Source organism: Bombina bombina, chromosome 6 (assembly GCF_027579735.1).
Source record: "Bombina bombina isolate aBomBom1 chromosome 6, aBomBom1.pri, whole genome shotgun sequence".
NCBI lineage: Eukaryota > Metazoa > Chordata > Amphibia > Anura > Bombinatoridae > Bombina > Bombina bombina.
In genome coordinates, this window is record NC_069504.1 from 322,557,764 (window position 1) to 322,574,634 (window position 16,871).

At 40.4% G+C, this 16,871-nt stretch overlaps 1 protein-coding gene across 1 annotated transcript in view; it reads right to left on the reverse strand.

Moving 5' to 3' along the window:
• The window catches only part of NUAK1 (NUAK family kinase 1), a 209,885-nt gene that overhangs the window by 117,825 nt on the left and 75,189 nt on the right, over positions 1-16,871 (reverse strand). Inside the window, exon 2 of the mRNA XM_053716941.1 lies at positions 2,564-2,684. Within this exon, the coding sequence (XP_053572916.1) occupies positions 2,564-2,684 (121 nt within the window). The remainder of the gene's footprint in view (positions 1-2,563; positions 2,685-16,871) is intronic.

The following is a 16,871-nucleotide window of genomic DNA, read 5'->3' on the forward strand; positions in this document are numbered from 1 at the left end:
TTTTTATTCTCCTTTCTAAAAACCTGTATTTTTTTTTTTTTTTTTTTTTTTTTTAAAGCTGATTCTGGTTTCTCTCCAGAGTGAAAGGAAATCCCCATTAGGTGTTTCTACTTGGCAACATTACACATGGACAAGGGTGTGTGCTTCAATCATCATTTTTCAAGCGATCATTGTAAGCACTGCTTGTTTTTATAGTCTTTTTTTTACTTTTACCCCAACATTCCTCTGCAATTTTAGTCACTGAACTAATTTCTTGCCTGATCCCTTTTTTCTTTTATGTGTAAACTTGGCTTTTACTAGCACAGTACATAACACATCACACTCCCGTCTTGTCTTGGCTGCTGCAATTCTCAATGGGTAGGGGGTAGCCTCTTTTAAACTGAACGGAACCCTCTGGATGATTATTTGTGTTATTTTTCTGACTCGTTTCACTTTCCCATCTGGCTCAGAAATGTCATTGTTTGGCAATCCTGCTAGCCGTCTAACTTTAGGTTACTTTGGGACATTTAAGTTGACTGCTATCGCAATTTCACATTTTCTGAAGTTAAAAAGAAATGTCTACTTTATTTTTATTTGTTCTAACTAATACTGGGAATTGGAACACAATTAACCTATTTGTGTTTTCATATCTGTGAAAAATTTTCCATTCACTTCAAAAATAATTCTGCAAGCTGTTCCTATCAGCTTATGAACCATTATACATCAGCATAAAGGTGCAAAAACATGCGCTTACTGATGTTTTCAATTTAAATAGCTTTAACCAAACAATTTTTTCATAGAAAAATATACATAAAGTAGGTGTTTAACCACTTCCTGACAGTACTTATGTTACATCTGAACAAAGTTCCGATTTAAACAAATAAGTAAAAAAAATTAAATCACTTGATCGTTCATGCTATTGCATGATTTTAATTATTGGATCAGGTCTGGGGGGAGCTCCTATGACGCTAGGGGGTCTATTTAAGAAGCAGCGATGCTGCCTCCGACCCACTCCGCTTCAGTTCCAGCTGAAGAGGTAGTTAAGAAGCAGCGGTCCTAAGACCTCTGCTCCTTAACTCGTCTGCCACCTCTGAGGTGGCGGACAGCAATCCGCCCAATCGAATACGATCGGGCTGATTGACACCCCCTGCTAGCGGCCGATTGCCCGCAAATCTGCAGGGGGTGGTATTCACAAGAACTGCTGGTGCAATGATAAATGCCGACAGCATACGCTGTCGGCATTTATCGATGTGCGGCGGACTTGATCTGCTATATTGGATCATGTCTGTCCGCACATTAATAAATGGACCCCTAGGGACGCCCTCCAGCCCGCAATCCCAGTTAGGAAGCTGTTATGGCTTCAGTACAGCCAAACGGCTAGGACGTTCCATGCCGTCCTAACGGCGCTATAGCCCAGCACAGTTAGGACGCCATGGAACGTCCTAACGGCGGGAAGGGGTTAAATGAGTCACTTTGAACAAAACAAATGTGTATGTGTGTCTATATGTAATGTATATTTTAGCCTGAATCACAAGCATATATTTGTAACCATTTCTCCATTTCAAAATGAGCAAGAAACCAAACAAAATATCAAATCCTGATTGGCTGGATGGACTGAAATTATTATGTGCTTATTATGGGGGAGGAAAGATGTAGACTGTGTTCCAACATAAAAATTCTTAAATATAGGGACTCATTTTTTCATATGCTACAATGTTTAAAACGTGATTGTTTACATGCTTGATTGTGAACTTGAGAGTTAAAGGAACAGTACAGTCAAAATTAAACTTTCATGGTCTAGATGGAACATGCAATTTTAAACAACTTTCCAATTTATTTCTGTTATCAAATTTGCTTTTTTCCCCTTGTTATTATTTGTTAAATAGTAAACCTAGGTGGGCTCCTTGGACTCCAGGAGAGTGCATGTGTCTTTAGTAGTCTATGGAAGTATTGTTTGCAACATTGTTTGTAAAATTTTATAAAATGTTACAAATATTGCTGCCATAGATTGCTAAAGACACGTGTACTTTCCAGGGGTCCTAGAAGCCCACCTAGGTTTACTCTTCAACAAAGTATTCCAAGAGAACAAAACAAATTTGATAATAGAAGTAACTTGGAAAGTTGTTTAAAATTGTATGCTCGATACGAATCATGAAAGTGTAATTTTGACTTTACTGTCCCTTTAAATGCAACTTTAAATATTTAGCTATACACATGCTAGCAATGCCAACCTTTATACTATATGCTCTCTTGGTTACAACACAAACAGCAATGTACACAGAACTTTATGAACTTTAGCACCTGCCAAAAATACTCACAATCCCATTTTGTAGATGCTTGAAGACAGACATTTTGTCAACATTAAGTTTAAAAACACATTCACATGTTTTGTCTCTTCATTATTAATTTACTTGTTTACTGGAATCATTTAATAGGAAAGGAAGAAACATCTTTATTTTTTCAGTTGAACAATATGCAGTGTTGTATCCCACACAAATATAGGATTCTGGCAGAGCATCACACATGCAATTTATTGTGGACCACACAAATTTTCATTCAAACCCAATGTGTATTAGTGACTTACCTTCATATATTCTTATGATATGCGGATGGCTGAGTGATGACATGATTTCAATCTCACGTCTGATGTGAACCATATCTTGCTCATCTCTGATTTTGTCTTTACGAATGGATTTTATGGCAACCTAAAATATTTAAGAAATTAAGCATTACTTAGGGAAAAAGCAGATGTCAAGAAATAATTAAGAGTGCTCGAAAATCAACACAGATGTTGTCTTCTGGCAGGAAAGGCTAAAGACAAAAGCTCTACTGTATAATTTCATTTCTCAATAAAATTAAATTAATGCAACATATTTGTATTGTTTTGTGCTCACGTGATATCACATGTTTCAAGGATAAAATAAACCTATTACAGAGGCTGCAAATGCATATAAAATGTATACAAATATAAATATCAGCAAGATTCGTTCTTTAACGCAACTAAGTAAAGTCTTGGCAGACAAGGCAATTAAATCATGTTGTTGACTTGGTTCTTGGAACTAAACAAAGTCTTTCCTCATAAGACATCTGAGCGCATTATTAAAAGTAAAAACGAAAACGATCTCATCTCACAAATGGAAGGGAAATTTGGTAAATTTTAAAGGGACAGCAAAGTCAAAATTAAACGCTCATAATTCAGATAGAGAATGCAATTTTAAAAAACTTTCTGCTATCAATTTTGCTTAGTTCTCTTGTTATCATTTGTAAAATTGTAATCCTACGTGGGCTCAGGAGCATGCAAGTGTCCTTAGCCATCTGACAACAGTGTTTGCAAGAATGTTTAAAAAAATGTTATACATAGTTGCAAACTCTGCTTTTATATATATATATATATATATATACACATAAATACACACACACACGCACACAAATACATGAGGGAAAAATAGTCAGGGTTTAAAAGCTACTAGGGCAGAGGGGAAAAGTTATTAGTTAATTCACTGTTAAAGACAGGAAAAAGTCCAATTTGTTAACTTGCAATTTCTTACTCATCCAGGACTAGTGGAAATGTTTTATTTTATATATATATATATATATATATATATATATATATATATATATATATATATATATATATATATATATATATATATATATATATATATATATATATATATATATATATATATATATATATAACATTTGTCCTATCAAACTTTAAACTAGCAGAGTGTTAGGATCATGAAAAGAAAACTCAGATTGAAGATCCAAACTTGCTGGAATCTACATATAAAAAGGTATTTTATTCAAAGTGACATTTCAAGGAAGCAAACTCTCCACCCTCAGACTAAGACAAAAAATTTGTAAATGTAAAAGTCACTGAGTGTGGACCATCTTGTGTGTGTGTGTGTGTGTCATAGATTATAAAACTAAAACAGAAATATGTCTATGAAGACAGATCTAATAAGTACCTATAAGGAGCACTTTTATGATCAACTTTAATTATATTATTCATATTTTTTTTCAAAAACCTCAAATTAGAATGCAGTTCAACATCAGACAGAACCTATTAAAATTAGTGTCTTAAATTTTACAGGAAGCAGCTGGTGCACAGATATGCACATAATTATACTGTATATTTTTTTACAAATTACGTTAGTTTTTTTTTTTATGTGTGTCGCAATTGCACTCTTCAATTATGCTAGATGATGCGTGGCAACAGATTTTAATGATATTCAAAGACTGCCCTACAAAATTGTTTTAACCTTAGAATATTTTTAAAGTAGGCGATAATGTTTCCAGTTTTTGTAATGTTACTAAAAGAACAAGGAGAAACAAAAAGATCACAATCTGTTCAGTGTGCTACCTTCTACAAAAAAAATGCATAAAACAAATAAAATATTCCTCATATTCTAATTTCCCCAATAAACCACCACAATATTGTGCTTATTCTTGTTTATGTCAGTGTGAAAAAGACGTTTTCCTCACTGAATCATGTTGCATTTATGAGTGTTTGCCAATTGATGCATGTATTTACAAACTCATGTTTTGCTTAGATCACAAAAATAAATATGATAAACAATTAATTAACAGAAAATTTCCAAATCTAGGCAAGTATTCTTGCTTGCTTTACCCCAGAAATACTCAGTATACACTGTCACCAATGAACCAGGGAACTCTTGGTAAGATATTCAAATTAGATATTCAATATCTCACAGTTTTTTGCTTCCAAGCACTGTTTTTCTTGCTGCATCCTACCCCATAAAGGGGGTTGCTGAGTTTGTGGCGCATTGTTATGAGTGAATACAGAATATTTCTTAGGCAAAGCAAGCAGTGATACTTGCCTAGATTTGCTAATTATTTATCCATGCTCTCACTGAGAGGCTGACAGGATTACTTAAAACTCCAGTCCCATTTCAAAGAGTACTACCCTCCATAAGAGACTATCTTAAATCTTCTGACACTTCTCTGCCAACCTCCTGTGACGAAAGGCAAAGAATGACTGGGGGATGAGGGAAGTGGGGAAGGTATTTAAGCCTTTGGCTGGGGTGTCTTTGCCTCCTCCTGGTGGCCAGGTTCTGAATTCCCAAAAGTAATGAACACAGCTGTGGAATCTCTCCGTTTATGAAGAAAAATATATTTTTGTTGAACAGTGTTATTAGAATACAAAGTGTGTGTCTGTATATTATAAATATATATATATATATATATATATATATATATATATATATATATATATATATATATACACACACACGGTATATATATATATATATATATATATATATATATATAAATATATATATATATATATATATATATATATACACAGATTGCTGTCTGTATAAAATGCAATAAAATAAACATAGAACAATTATGAAACTTAAAAAGACAAAAGTACACCCTGACAAATGGTACAGCAGATGTTGAAACAGTTCTAGGTATCATTATCACTCTTCCTATATGGCCTCAGGTTTTGGAAAGGTTGGACTAATTAAATGTTTTTACTGTGAGTCAAAACAAGGTCAATAGAAAGACAGATATATCATTTTGAACTCTGAGGCTATGGTCATTCACAAGGGTAGATCAATGATGGAGAAACTATTACACAAATACTTATTAGGAACTTCTTAAAGATCCATGTGCCCAATTAATGAATATAAAACAGTTGCTTTAAATTAACATTTTAGACCTTATCATCACCTACTGGGAAAATGCCAAAGTAAACCCAAAGTCCACGGGTCATCCATTACTTATGGGATACCAATACCAAAGCTAAGTACACGGATGATGGGAGGGACAAGGCAGGAACATTAAACAGAAGGAACCACTGCCTGTAGAACCTTTCTCCCAAAACCAGCCTCCGAAGAAGCGAAAGTGTCAAATTTGTAAAATTTTGAAAAAGTATGAAGTGAAGACCAAGTTGCAGCCTTGCAAATCTGTTCAACAGAGGCCTCATTCTTAAAGGCCCAGGTGGAAGCCACAGCTCTAGTGGAATGAGCTGTAATTCTTTCAGGAGGCTGCTGTCCAGCAGTTTCATAGGCTAAACATATTATGCTACGAAGCCAAAAAGAGAGAGAGGTAGCCGAAGCCTTTTGACCTCTCCTCTGTCCAGAGTAAATGACAAACAGAGAAGAAGTTTGTCTAAAATCTGTAAGTAGAACTTCAGAGCACGGACCACGTCTAGATTATGCAAAAGACGTTCCTTCTTTGAAGAAGGATTAGGACATAATTATGGAACAACAATCTCTTGATTGATATTCCTGTTAGAAACAACCTTAGGCAAGAACCCAGGTTTAGTACGCAGAACTACCTTGTCTGAATGAAAGATCAGATAAGGAGAATCACAATGTAAGGCAGATAACTCAGAGACTCTTCGAGCCGAGGAAATAGCCATCAAAAACAAAACTTTCCAAGATAAAAGCTTAATATCAATGGAATGAAGGGGCTCAAACGGAACACCCTGAAGAACTTTAAGAACCAAGTTTAAGCTCCACGGAGGAGCAACAGCTTTAAACACAGGCTTAATTCTAGCCAAAGCCTGACAAAAGGCCTGGACGTCTGGATGCTCTGCCAGACGTTTGTGTAAAAGAATAGACAGAGCTGAAATCTGTCCCTTTAGCGAACTAGCGGATAAACCCTTTTCTAAACCCTCTTGTAGAAAAGCTAATATCCTAGGAATCCTAACCTTACTCCATGAGTAACTCTTGGATTCGCACCAATATAAATATTTACGCCATATCTTATGGTAAATTTTTCTTGTCACAGATTTCCGAGCCTGTATTAATGTATCAATAACCGAATCCGAAAACCCACGCTTTGATAGAATCAAGCGTTCAATTTCCAGGCAGTCAGCCTCAGGTTTGGATGGTTGAAAGGACCCTGAATTAGAAGGTCCTGCCTCAGAGGAAGAGACCATGGTGGACAGGACGACATGTCCACTAGGTCTGCATACCAGGTCCTGCGTGGCCACGCAGGCGCTATTAGAATTACCGATGCCCTCTCCTGTTTCATCCTGGCAATCAGCCGAGGTAGCAACGGAAAAGGTGGAAACACATAAGCTATGCTGAAAACCCAAGGGGCTGCTAATGCATCTACCAGCACCGCTCCCGGGTCCCTGGACCTGGATCCGTAACAAGGAAGCTTCGCGTTCTGGCGAGATGCCATGAGATCCAGATCCGGTTTGCCCCAACGACGAATCAGTTGAGCAAATACCTCCGGGTGAAGTTCCTACTCTCCCGGATGAAAAATCTGGCGACTTAGGAAATCCGCCTCCCAGTTCTCTACGCCTGGGATGTGAATCGCTGACAGATGGCAAGAGTGAGACTCTGCCCAGCGAATTATCTTCGAGACTTCCAACATCGCTAGGGAACTCCTGGTTCCCCCCTGATGATTGATGTAAGCCACAGTCGTGATATTGTCCGACTGAAATCTGATGAACCTCAGCTTTGCTAACTGAGGCCAAGCTAGAAGAGCATTGAATATTGCTCTTAATTCTAGAATGTTTATTGGGAGGAGTTTCTCCTCCTGAGTCCACAATCCCTGAGCCTTCAGGGAATTCCAGACTGCTCCCCAGCCTAGAAGGCTGGCATCCGTTGTTACAATCGTCCAATCTGGCCTGCGAAAGGTCATTCCTTTGGACAGATGAACCGGTGACAACCACCATAGAAGCGAATTTCTGGTCTCCTGGTCCAGATTTAGCAAAGGGGACAGATCTGAGTAATCCCCGTTCCATTGACTGAGCATGCATAGTTGCAGCGGTCTGAGATGCAGGCGCGCAAATGGCACTATGTCCATTGCCGCGACCATTAAGCCGATTACCTCCATGCACTGAGCTACTGATGGGCTTGGAATGGAATGAAGGACACGGCAAGCATTGAGAATCTTTGATAACCTGGACTCCGTCAGGTAAATCTTCATCTCTACAGAATCTATAAGAGTCCCTAGAAAAGGAACCCTTGTGAGTGGTAACAGAACTCTTTTCCACGTTCACTTTCCACCCATGCGACCTCAGAAATGCTAGAACTATCTCTGTATGAGACTTTGCATTCTGAAAACTTGACGCTTGTATCAGAATGTCGTCTAGGTACGGAGCCACCGCTATGCCTCGTGGTCTTAGTACCGCCAGAAGTGAGCCCAGAACCTTCGTAAAAATTCTCGGGGCTGTGGCTAACCCGAAGGGAAGAGCCACAAATTGGTAATGCCTGTCTAGAAAGGCAAACCTCAGGTACCGATAATGATCTTTGTGAATCGGTATATGAAGGTAAGCATCCTTTAAGTCCACCGTGGTCATATATTGACCCTCTTGGATCATGGGTAGGATGGTTCAAATGGTTTCCATCTTGAACGATGGTACCCTTAGGAATTTGTTTAGGATCTTTAAGTCCAAGATTGGTCTGTAGGTTCCCTCTTTTTTGAGAACCACAAATAGATTTGAGTAAAATCCTTGTCCCTGTTCCGATCGCGGAACTGAGTGGATCACCCCCATGAGTAAGAGGTCTTGTACACATTGTAGAAATGCCTCTCTTTGCTAGGTTCGTCGATAACCTCGAAAGATGGAACCTCCCTTGTGGAGGAGAGGATTTGAAATCCAGAAGGTATCCCTGAGATATAATCTTTAACGTCCAGGGATCCTGCACATCTCTTGCCCAAGCCTGGGCAAAGAGAGAAAGTCTGCCCCCCACTAAATCTGTCTCTGGATAGGGGGCCCTGACTTCATGCTGTCTTAGGGGCGGGAGTAGGCTTTCTGGCCTGCTTGCCCTTGTTCCATGACTGGTTGCCTTTCCAACCTTTTCTGTAACGAGCAGTAGTTCCTTCCTGTTTTGGAGCGGAGGAAGTCGATGCTGCTCCTGCCTTGAAGTTACGAAAGGCACGAAAATTAGACTGTTTGGCCTTTGGTTTGGCCCTGTCCTGAGGAAGGGCGTGGCCCTTGCCTCCCGTAATGTCAGCAATAATTTCCTTCAAGCCGGGCCCGAATAAGGTCTGCCCTTTGAAAGGAATGTTAAGTAGTTTAGACTTGGAAGTTACATCCGCTGACCAGGATTTAAGCCAGAGCGCTCTGCGCGCCTGTATGGAGAATCCGGAATTTTTAGCCGTAAGTTTGGTTAGATGTACTACGGCATCTGAAACAAGCGCATTAGCTTGCTTAAGGGTTATAACTTTGCTCAAGGCCTCATCCAACGGCTCTGTGCGAATCGCCTCTTCCAGAGACTCAAACCAGAATGCCGCTGCAGCAGTGACAGGCGCAATGCATGCAAGAGGCTGCAATATAAAACCCTGTTGAACAAACATTTTCTTAAGATAACCCTCTAATTTTGTATCCATTGGATCTGAGAAAGCACAGCTATCCTCCACCGGGATAGTGGTACGCTTGGCTAACGTAGAAACTGCTCCCTCCACCTTAGGGACCGTCTGCCATAAGTCTCGTGTGGTGGCGTCTATAGGGAACATTTTTCTAAATATCGGGGGAGGGGAAAAAGGCACACCGGGTCTATCCCACTCCTTACTGATAATTTCTGTAAGTCTTTTTGGTATAGGAAAAACGTCAGTACACACCGGTACCGCATAGTATCTATCCAACCTACACAATTTCTCTGGAATTGCCACCGTGTCGCAATCATTCAGAGCCGCTAATACCTCCCCTAGTAACACACGGAGGTTCTCAAGCTTAAATTTAAAATTTGAAATTTCTGAATCCGGTCTCCCCGAATCAGAACCGTCACCGACAGAATGAAGCTCACCGTCCTCATGTTCTGCAAGTTGTGACGCAGTATCAGACATGGCTCTCGTGTCATCAGCGCGCTCTGTCCTTAACCCAGAGCTATCGCGTTTGCCCCTTAATTCGGGCATATTATATAATACTTCTTTCATAACATTAGCCATATCATGTAAAGTGATTTGTAAGGGCCTAGATGTACTAGGTGTCTCAATCCTACGCATCTCCCGAGCGGGAGACGCAGGTACTGACACGTGAGGAGAGTTAGGCGGCATAACTTCCCCCACGTTGTCTGGTGATAGCTTCTTTATCGGTACAGATTGACTTTTATTCAAAGCAATATCAATACAATTGGTACACATCGTTCTATTGGGCTCCACATTGGCTTTTGAACATGATGAACAAACAGTTTCCTCTGAATCAGACATGTTAAAACAGACTTAGCAATAAAACTAACAAGCTTGGAAATCACTTTCAATGAGTTTTACAAGCAATATAAAAAACGCTGCAGCGCTTCAAAAATACAGATATAATTAAACAATTCTTAACAAGAAGTGTACTATTAGCAGAGGATTGCACCCATTAGCAAAAGGATGATTAACCCCTCGATACCAAAAACGGATAAAACAGATATCAATTAAGATTTAACGCTTTTAATCACAGTCAGCACACTGTCACAGATGACTGATTACCTCCCTCACAAATGAAATTTGCAGACCCCTGAGCTCTCTAGAGACGTCCTGGATCAAGGAGGAAGAAGCAGAAAGACTGTGCAATAATTTTAACTGCGCAATAAGGCGCTAAAACAAGGGCCCTCCCACTCCAATCACAACAGTGGGAGCCCTGATATAACGGTTTCCATGCAGAAAAATATGTTAGCCATGTGGAAAAAATCATGCCCAAAGCGATTTATCACCAAAGTACCTCACAAAAAAACGAATAACATGCCAGTAAACGTTTTATTAAAAAACAACATTTTTCAATGTCATGCAAAGCTATCACTAAGCCTGCTACCAGTCGCTACCACTGCAGAGAAGGCTTAAGTATTATTTCAGTGTTAACAGTATTTTCTCAGTCAAATTCTAGTCCCTAGAATATAACTCGACTGCGCATACATTTATCAGCCTGATACCAGTTGCTACTACTGCATTTAAGGCTGTACTTACATCATACGGTAACAGCAGTATTTTCTTAGTCAATTCCATTCCCAGAAAATAAAGTACCGCACATACCTCATTTGCGGAGGACCCCGCATGCTATTCCCAGTCTGAAGTTACCCCACTCCTCAGAATGTCGAGAACAGCCAGTGGATCTTAGTTACGCCTGCTAAGATCATAGATAAAAAACGCAGGCAGTTTCTTCTTCCAAATACTGCCTGAGATAGAAAAACAGCACACTCCGGTGCCATTTAAAATAACAAACTTTTGATTGAAGAATAGTTAATAGTTAATAGTTAAGTAAAAACTCCAGCTCCTCTCGCGACCTCCTTCTTTGTTGAGGGTTGCAAGAGAATGACTGGATATGACATGTGAGGGGAGGAGCTATATAGCAGCTCTGCTTGGGTGATCCTCTTGCAACTTCCTGTTGGGAAGGAGAATATATCCCATAAGTAATGGATGACCCGTGGACTGAACACACATAACAAGAGAAAGAGAAATAAAGAAAAAGAACAAACGAAAGAGAAAAAAAGAGAGAGAGAGAAAAAAAGAAAGAAAGAAGAAAGACTTTACATTTCACCAACAATCAAAGTAAAATGTTGGTACAAAGCGACAAACTATAAATAAAAACCTTGGGTTAGTATTAAACAGACCCCCTTACCTGTATTTGATTTTCTAATCATTTTAGTATCATGTTTTTTTTCATGCCTTATAAAAATATCAGACGTATCTGATCTGCTGCGCAGATTTCCTGCTTTTATTCTATTAATACATGCAGTATATTTTAGTGTTATCTCATTTTTAGCTTTCAAAAGGAAGAGATTAAAGGAAAATGTGTACTGTAAAATTGATTATACCATAATGTGTTTCCAATGACTTCTTATACCAGCTGAATAGTATAATACACTTGAGAAATGTATTTTTGTATTCGAAATAGCCAGATTTGTTCTTTGAAGCTACAACCCTTTATAATGATAAAATCAGATTTCCTTATCAGTTTCAGTATACACACACTTCTTTATATTATCTTGGCTTCTAAACCAAAGCTCAATACTTAGAGAGAGCAAATGAAAATTAACATTTTATTACTTATATCTTCTACCTCCTACTGGGAGTGTCATTTCTTCTGATGGCTATGTTTACACGGCTTTTCTTTACCTTGTACTTAAAAGGGACAGTAAACATCTTGTAATTAAAGGTACCCTCAAGTCAAAATAAACTTTTAGGAGTCAGATAGAACATGCATTTTTAAAGACACTTTCCAATTTACTTCCATTATCAAACTCTGCACAATCTTTTCATACACACTTTCTGGGGAACAAGATCCTACTGAGAATGTTCACAAGCTCATAGGGTATACATATGCTAGTCTGTGATTGGCTGATGTCAGTCACTTGATACAGGGGGCCGGATAATGGGAGAAAAAAAACATAATTTATGTTTACCAGATAAATTCCTTTCCTTCCGGATAGGGAGAGTCCATGGCTTCATTCCTTACTATTGGGAAATACCAAACTTGGCCACCAGGAGGAAGCAAAGACACCCCAGCCAAAGGCTTAAATATCCCTCCCACTTCCTCATTACCCCAGTCATTCTGCAGAGGGAACAAGGAAAAGTAAGAGAAACATTAGAGTATAAATGGTGCCAGAAGAATAAAATAAATAATAGGGGACCGCACAAAGACAAAAGAAAAAACGGGAGGGGGCCGTGGACTCTCCCTAGAAAGGAATTGATCTGGTAAGCATAAATTATGTTTTCCTTCCTAAGATAGGACGGTTTCATTCCTTACTGTTGGGAAAACTATACCCAAGCTCCAGAGGACACTGAATGAATAACAGGAAGGAAAAAAAGAAGAAGAGGCAGGCCCTATTCTGAGGGCACCACAGCCTGCAAAACTTTTCTCCTAAAAGCCGTCATCAAACTTGTAAAATTTTGAAAAAGTATGTAAGGAGGACCAGGTAGCCGACTTACAAATTTGATCCATAGAGGCCTCGTTCTTAAAGGCCCAAGAGGAAGCCACTGCTCTAGTGGAATGAGCTGTTATCCTCTCAGGAGGATGATGTCCCGCTGTCTCGTAAGCTAAGCGGATGACACTCCTTAACCAAAAAGATAGGGAAGTCAAAGTAGCCTTCTGCCCCTTACGCTTCCCCAAATAGACAACAAAGAGGAAGATTGTCTAAACTCCTTAGTAGCCTGAAGATAGAACTTCAAGGCGCGAACCACATCCAAATTGTGAAGCGTTCCTTCGATGAAGAAAGATTAGGACACAAGGAAGGAACCACAATCTCCTTATTGATGCTGCGATCTGACACAACCTTAGGAAGAAAACCTCATTTAGTACGTAAAACTGCCTTATCGGCATGAAAAATCAGATAAGGGGCTCACATTGCAAAGCAGAGATCGCAGAAACTCTGCGCACAGAGGCAATAGCCAATAAAAAGAGAAACTTCCAAGATAACAATTTAATGTCAATGGAATGCCGAGGCTCAAACGGAACCTGTTGCAAAACCTGAAGAACAAGATTTAGGCTCCAAGGAGGAGCCTAAAATCTAAACACAGGTCTGATCTTAATCAGAGCCTTAACAAAGCACTGCACGTCTGGAAGCTCAGTTAGTCTCTTGTGCAATAAAACCGACAAGGCAAAATCTGTCCCCTCAGGGAAAAGGCCCATCTCTAGCCCATCTTGGAGAAAATATAAAATCCTGGCACCCTTAACTCTGTGCCAGGAAAAAACATAATTTATGCTTACCTGATAAATTCCTTTCTCCTGTAGTGTAGTCAGTCCACGGGTCATCCATTACTTATGGGATTATATCTCCTCCCTAACAGGAAGTGCAAGAGGGTCACCCAAGCAGAGCTGCTATATAGCTCCTCCCCTCTATGTCATACCCAGTCATTCGACCAAAACCAAACGAGAAAGGAGAAACTATAGGGTGCAGTGGTGACTGGAGTTTAAGTTAAAAAATTTAAGACCTGCCGTAAACAACAGGGCGGGCTGTGGACTGACTACACTACAGGAGAAAGGAATTTATCAGGTAAGCATAAATTATGTTTTCTCCTGTTAAGTGTAGTCAGTCCACGGGTCATCCATTACTTATGGGATACCAATACCAAAGCTAAAAGTACACGGATGACGGGAGGGAAAGGCAGGAACTTTACACGGAAGGAACCACTGCCTGTAGAACCTTTCTCCCAAAAACAGCCTCCGAAGAAGCAAATGTGTCAAATTTGTAAAATTTTGAAAAAGTATGAAGTGAAGACCAAGTTGCAGCCTTGCAAATCTGTTCAACAGAGGCCTCATTCTTAAAGGCCCAAGTGGAAGCCACAGCTCTAGTAGAATGAGCTGTAATCCTTTCAGGAGGCTGCTGTCCAGCAGTCTCATATGCTAAAAGTATTATGCTACGAAGCCAAAAAGAGAGAGAGGTAGCCGAAGCTTTTTGACCTCTCCTTTGTCCAGAATAAACGACAAACAGGGAAGAAGTTTGACGAAAATCCTTAGTTGCCTGCAAATAAAATTTCAGGGCACGGACGACGTCCAGATTGTGCAGAAGTCGTTCCTTCTTTGAAGAAGGTTTAGGGCACAATGATGGAACAACAATCTCTTGATTGATATTCCTGTTAGTGACTACCTTAGGTAAGAACCCAGGTTTAGTACGCAGAACTACCTTGTCTGAATGAAAAATCAGATAAGGAGAATCACAATGTAAGGCCGATAACTCAGAGACTCTTCGAGCCGAGGAAATAGCCATTAAAAACAGAACTTTCCAAGATAACAGTTTGATATCAATGGAATGAAGGGGTTCAAACGGAACACCTTGCAGAACGTTAAGAACTAAGTTTAAGCTCCACGGCGGAGCAACAGTCTTAAACACAGGCTTAATCCTAGCCAAAGCCTGACAAAAAGCCTGAACGTCTGGAACTTCTGACAGACGTTTGTGTAAAAGGATAGACAGAGCTGAGATCTGTCCCTTTAACGAACTAGCAGATAAACCCTTTTCTAAACCTTCTTGTAGAAAAGACAATATCCTAGGAATCCTAACCTTACTCCATGAGTAACTCTTGGATTCGCACCAATATAAGTATTTACGCCATATTTTATGGTAAATTTTCCTGGTAACAGGTTTCCTAGCCTGTATTAAGGTATCAATCACTGACTCCGAGAATCCCTGCTTTGATAGAATCAAGCGTTCAATCTCCATGCAGTCAGCCTCAGAGAAATTAGATTTGGATGTTTGAAAGGACCCTGAATCAGAAGGTCCTGTCTCAGAGGCAGAGACCAAGGTGGACAGGACGACATGTCCACTAGATCTGCATACCAGGTCCTGCGTGGCCACGCAGGCGCTATTAGAATCATCGATGCTCTCTCCTGTTTGATCCTGGCAATCAATCGAGGAAGCATCGGGAAGGGTGGAAACACATAAGCCATGTTGAAAACCCAAGGTGCTGTCAGAGCATCTATCAGTACCGCTCCCGGGTCCCTGGACCTGGATCCGTAACAAGGAAGCTTGGCGTTCTGGCGAGACGCCATGAGATCCAGATCTGGTTTGCCCCAATGCTGAAGCAGTTGGGCAAACACCTCCGGATGAAGTTCCCACTCCCCCGGATGAAAAGTCTGGCGACTTAGGAAATCCGCCTCCCAGTTCTCCACGCCTGGGATGTGGATCGCTGACAGGTGGCAAGAGTGAGACTCTGCCCAGCGAATTATCTTTGAGACTTCCATCATCGCTAGGGAACTCCTTGTCCCTCCCTGATGGTTGATGTAAGCCACAGTCGTGATGTTGTCCGACTGAAACCTGATGAACCTCAGAGTTGCTAACTGAGGCCAAGCCAGAAGGGCATTGAAAACTGCTCTTAATTCCAGAATGTTTATTGGAAGGAGTCTCTCCTCCTGAGTCCATGATCCATGAGCCTTCAGGGAATTCCAGACAGCGCCCCAACCTAGCAGGCTGGCGTCTGTTGTTACAATCGTCCAATCTGGCATGCTGAAGGGCATCCCCCTGGACAGATGTGGCCGAGAAAGCCACCATAGAAGAGAATCTCTGGTCTCTTGATCCAGATTTAGCATAGGGGACAAATCTGAGTAATCCCCATTCCACTGACTTAGCATGCACAATTGCAGCGGTCTGAGATGCAGGCGTGCAAAAGGTACTATGTCCATTGCCGCTACCATTAAGCCGATTACCTCCATGCATTGAGCCACTGACGGGTGTTGAATGGAATGAAGGACACGGCAAGCATTTAGAAGTTTTGATAACCTGTCCTCTGTCAGGTAAATTTTCATTTCTACAGAATCTATAAGAGTCCCCAAGAAGGGAACTCTTGTGAGTGGCAATAGAGAACTCTTTTCTACGTTCACCTTCCACCCATGCGACCTTAGAAATGCCAGAACTAACTCTGTATGAGACTTGGCAGTTTGGAAACTTGACGCTTGTATCAGAATGTCGTCTAGGTACGGAGCTACCGCTATTCCTCGCGGTCTTAGTACCGCCAGAAGAGAGCCCAGAACCTTTGTAAAGATTCTTGGAGCTGTAGCTAACCCGAAGGGAAGAGCTACAAACTGGTAATGCCTGTTTAGGAAGGCAAACCTTAGATACCGGTAATGATCCTTGTGAATTGGTATGTGAAGGTAGGCATCCTTTAAATCCACTGTGGTCATGTACTGACCCTTTTGGATCATAGGTAAGATGGTCCGAATAGTTTCCATTTTGAACGATGGAACTCTTAGGAATTTGTTTAGGATCTTTAAGTCCAAGATTGGTCTGAAGGTTCCCTCTTTTTTGGGAACCACAAACAGATTTGAGTAAAACCCTTGTCCGTGTTCCGACCGCGGAACTGGGTGGATCACTCCCATTAGTAAAAGGTCTTGTACACAGCGTAGAAACGCCTCTTTCTTTATCTGGTTTGCTGACAACCTTGAAAGATGAAATCTCCCTTTTGGAGGAGAAGCTTTGAAGTCCAGAAGATATCCCTGAGATATGATCTCTAACGCCCAGGGATCCTGGACATCTCTTGCCCAAGCC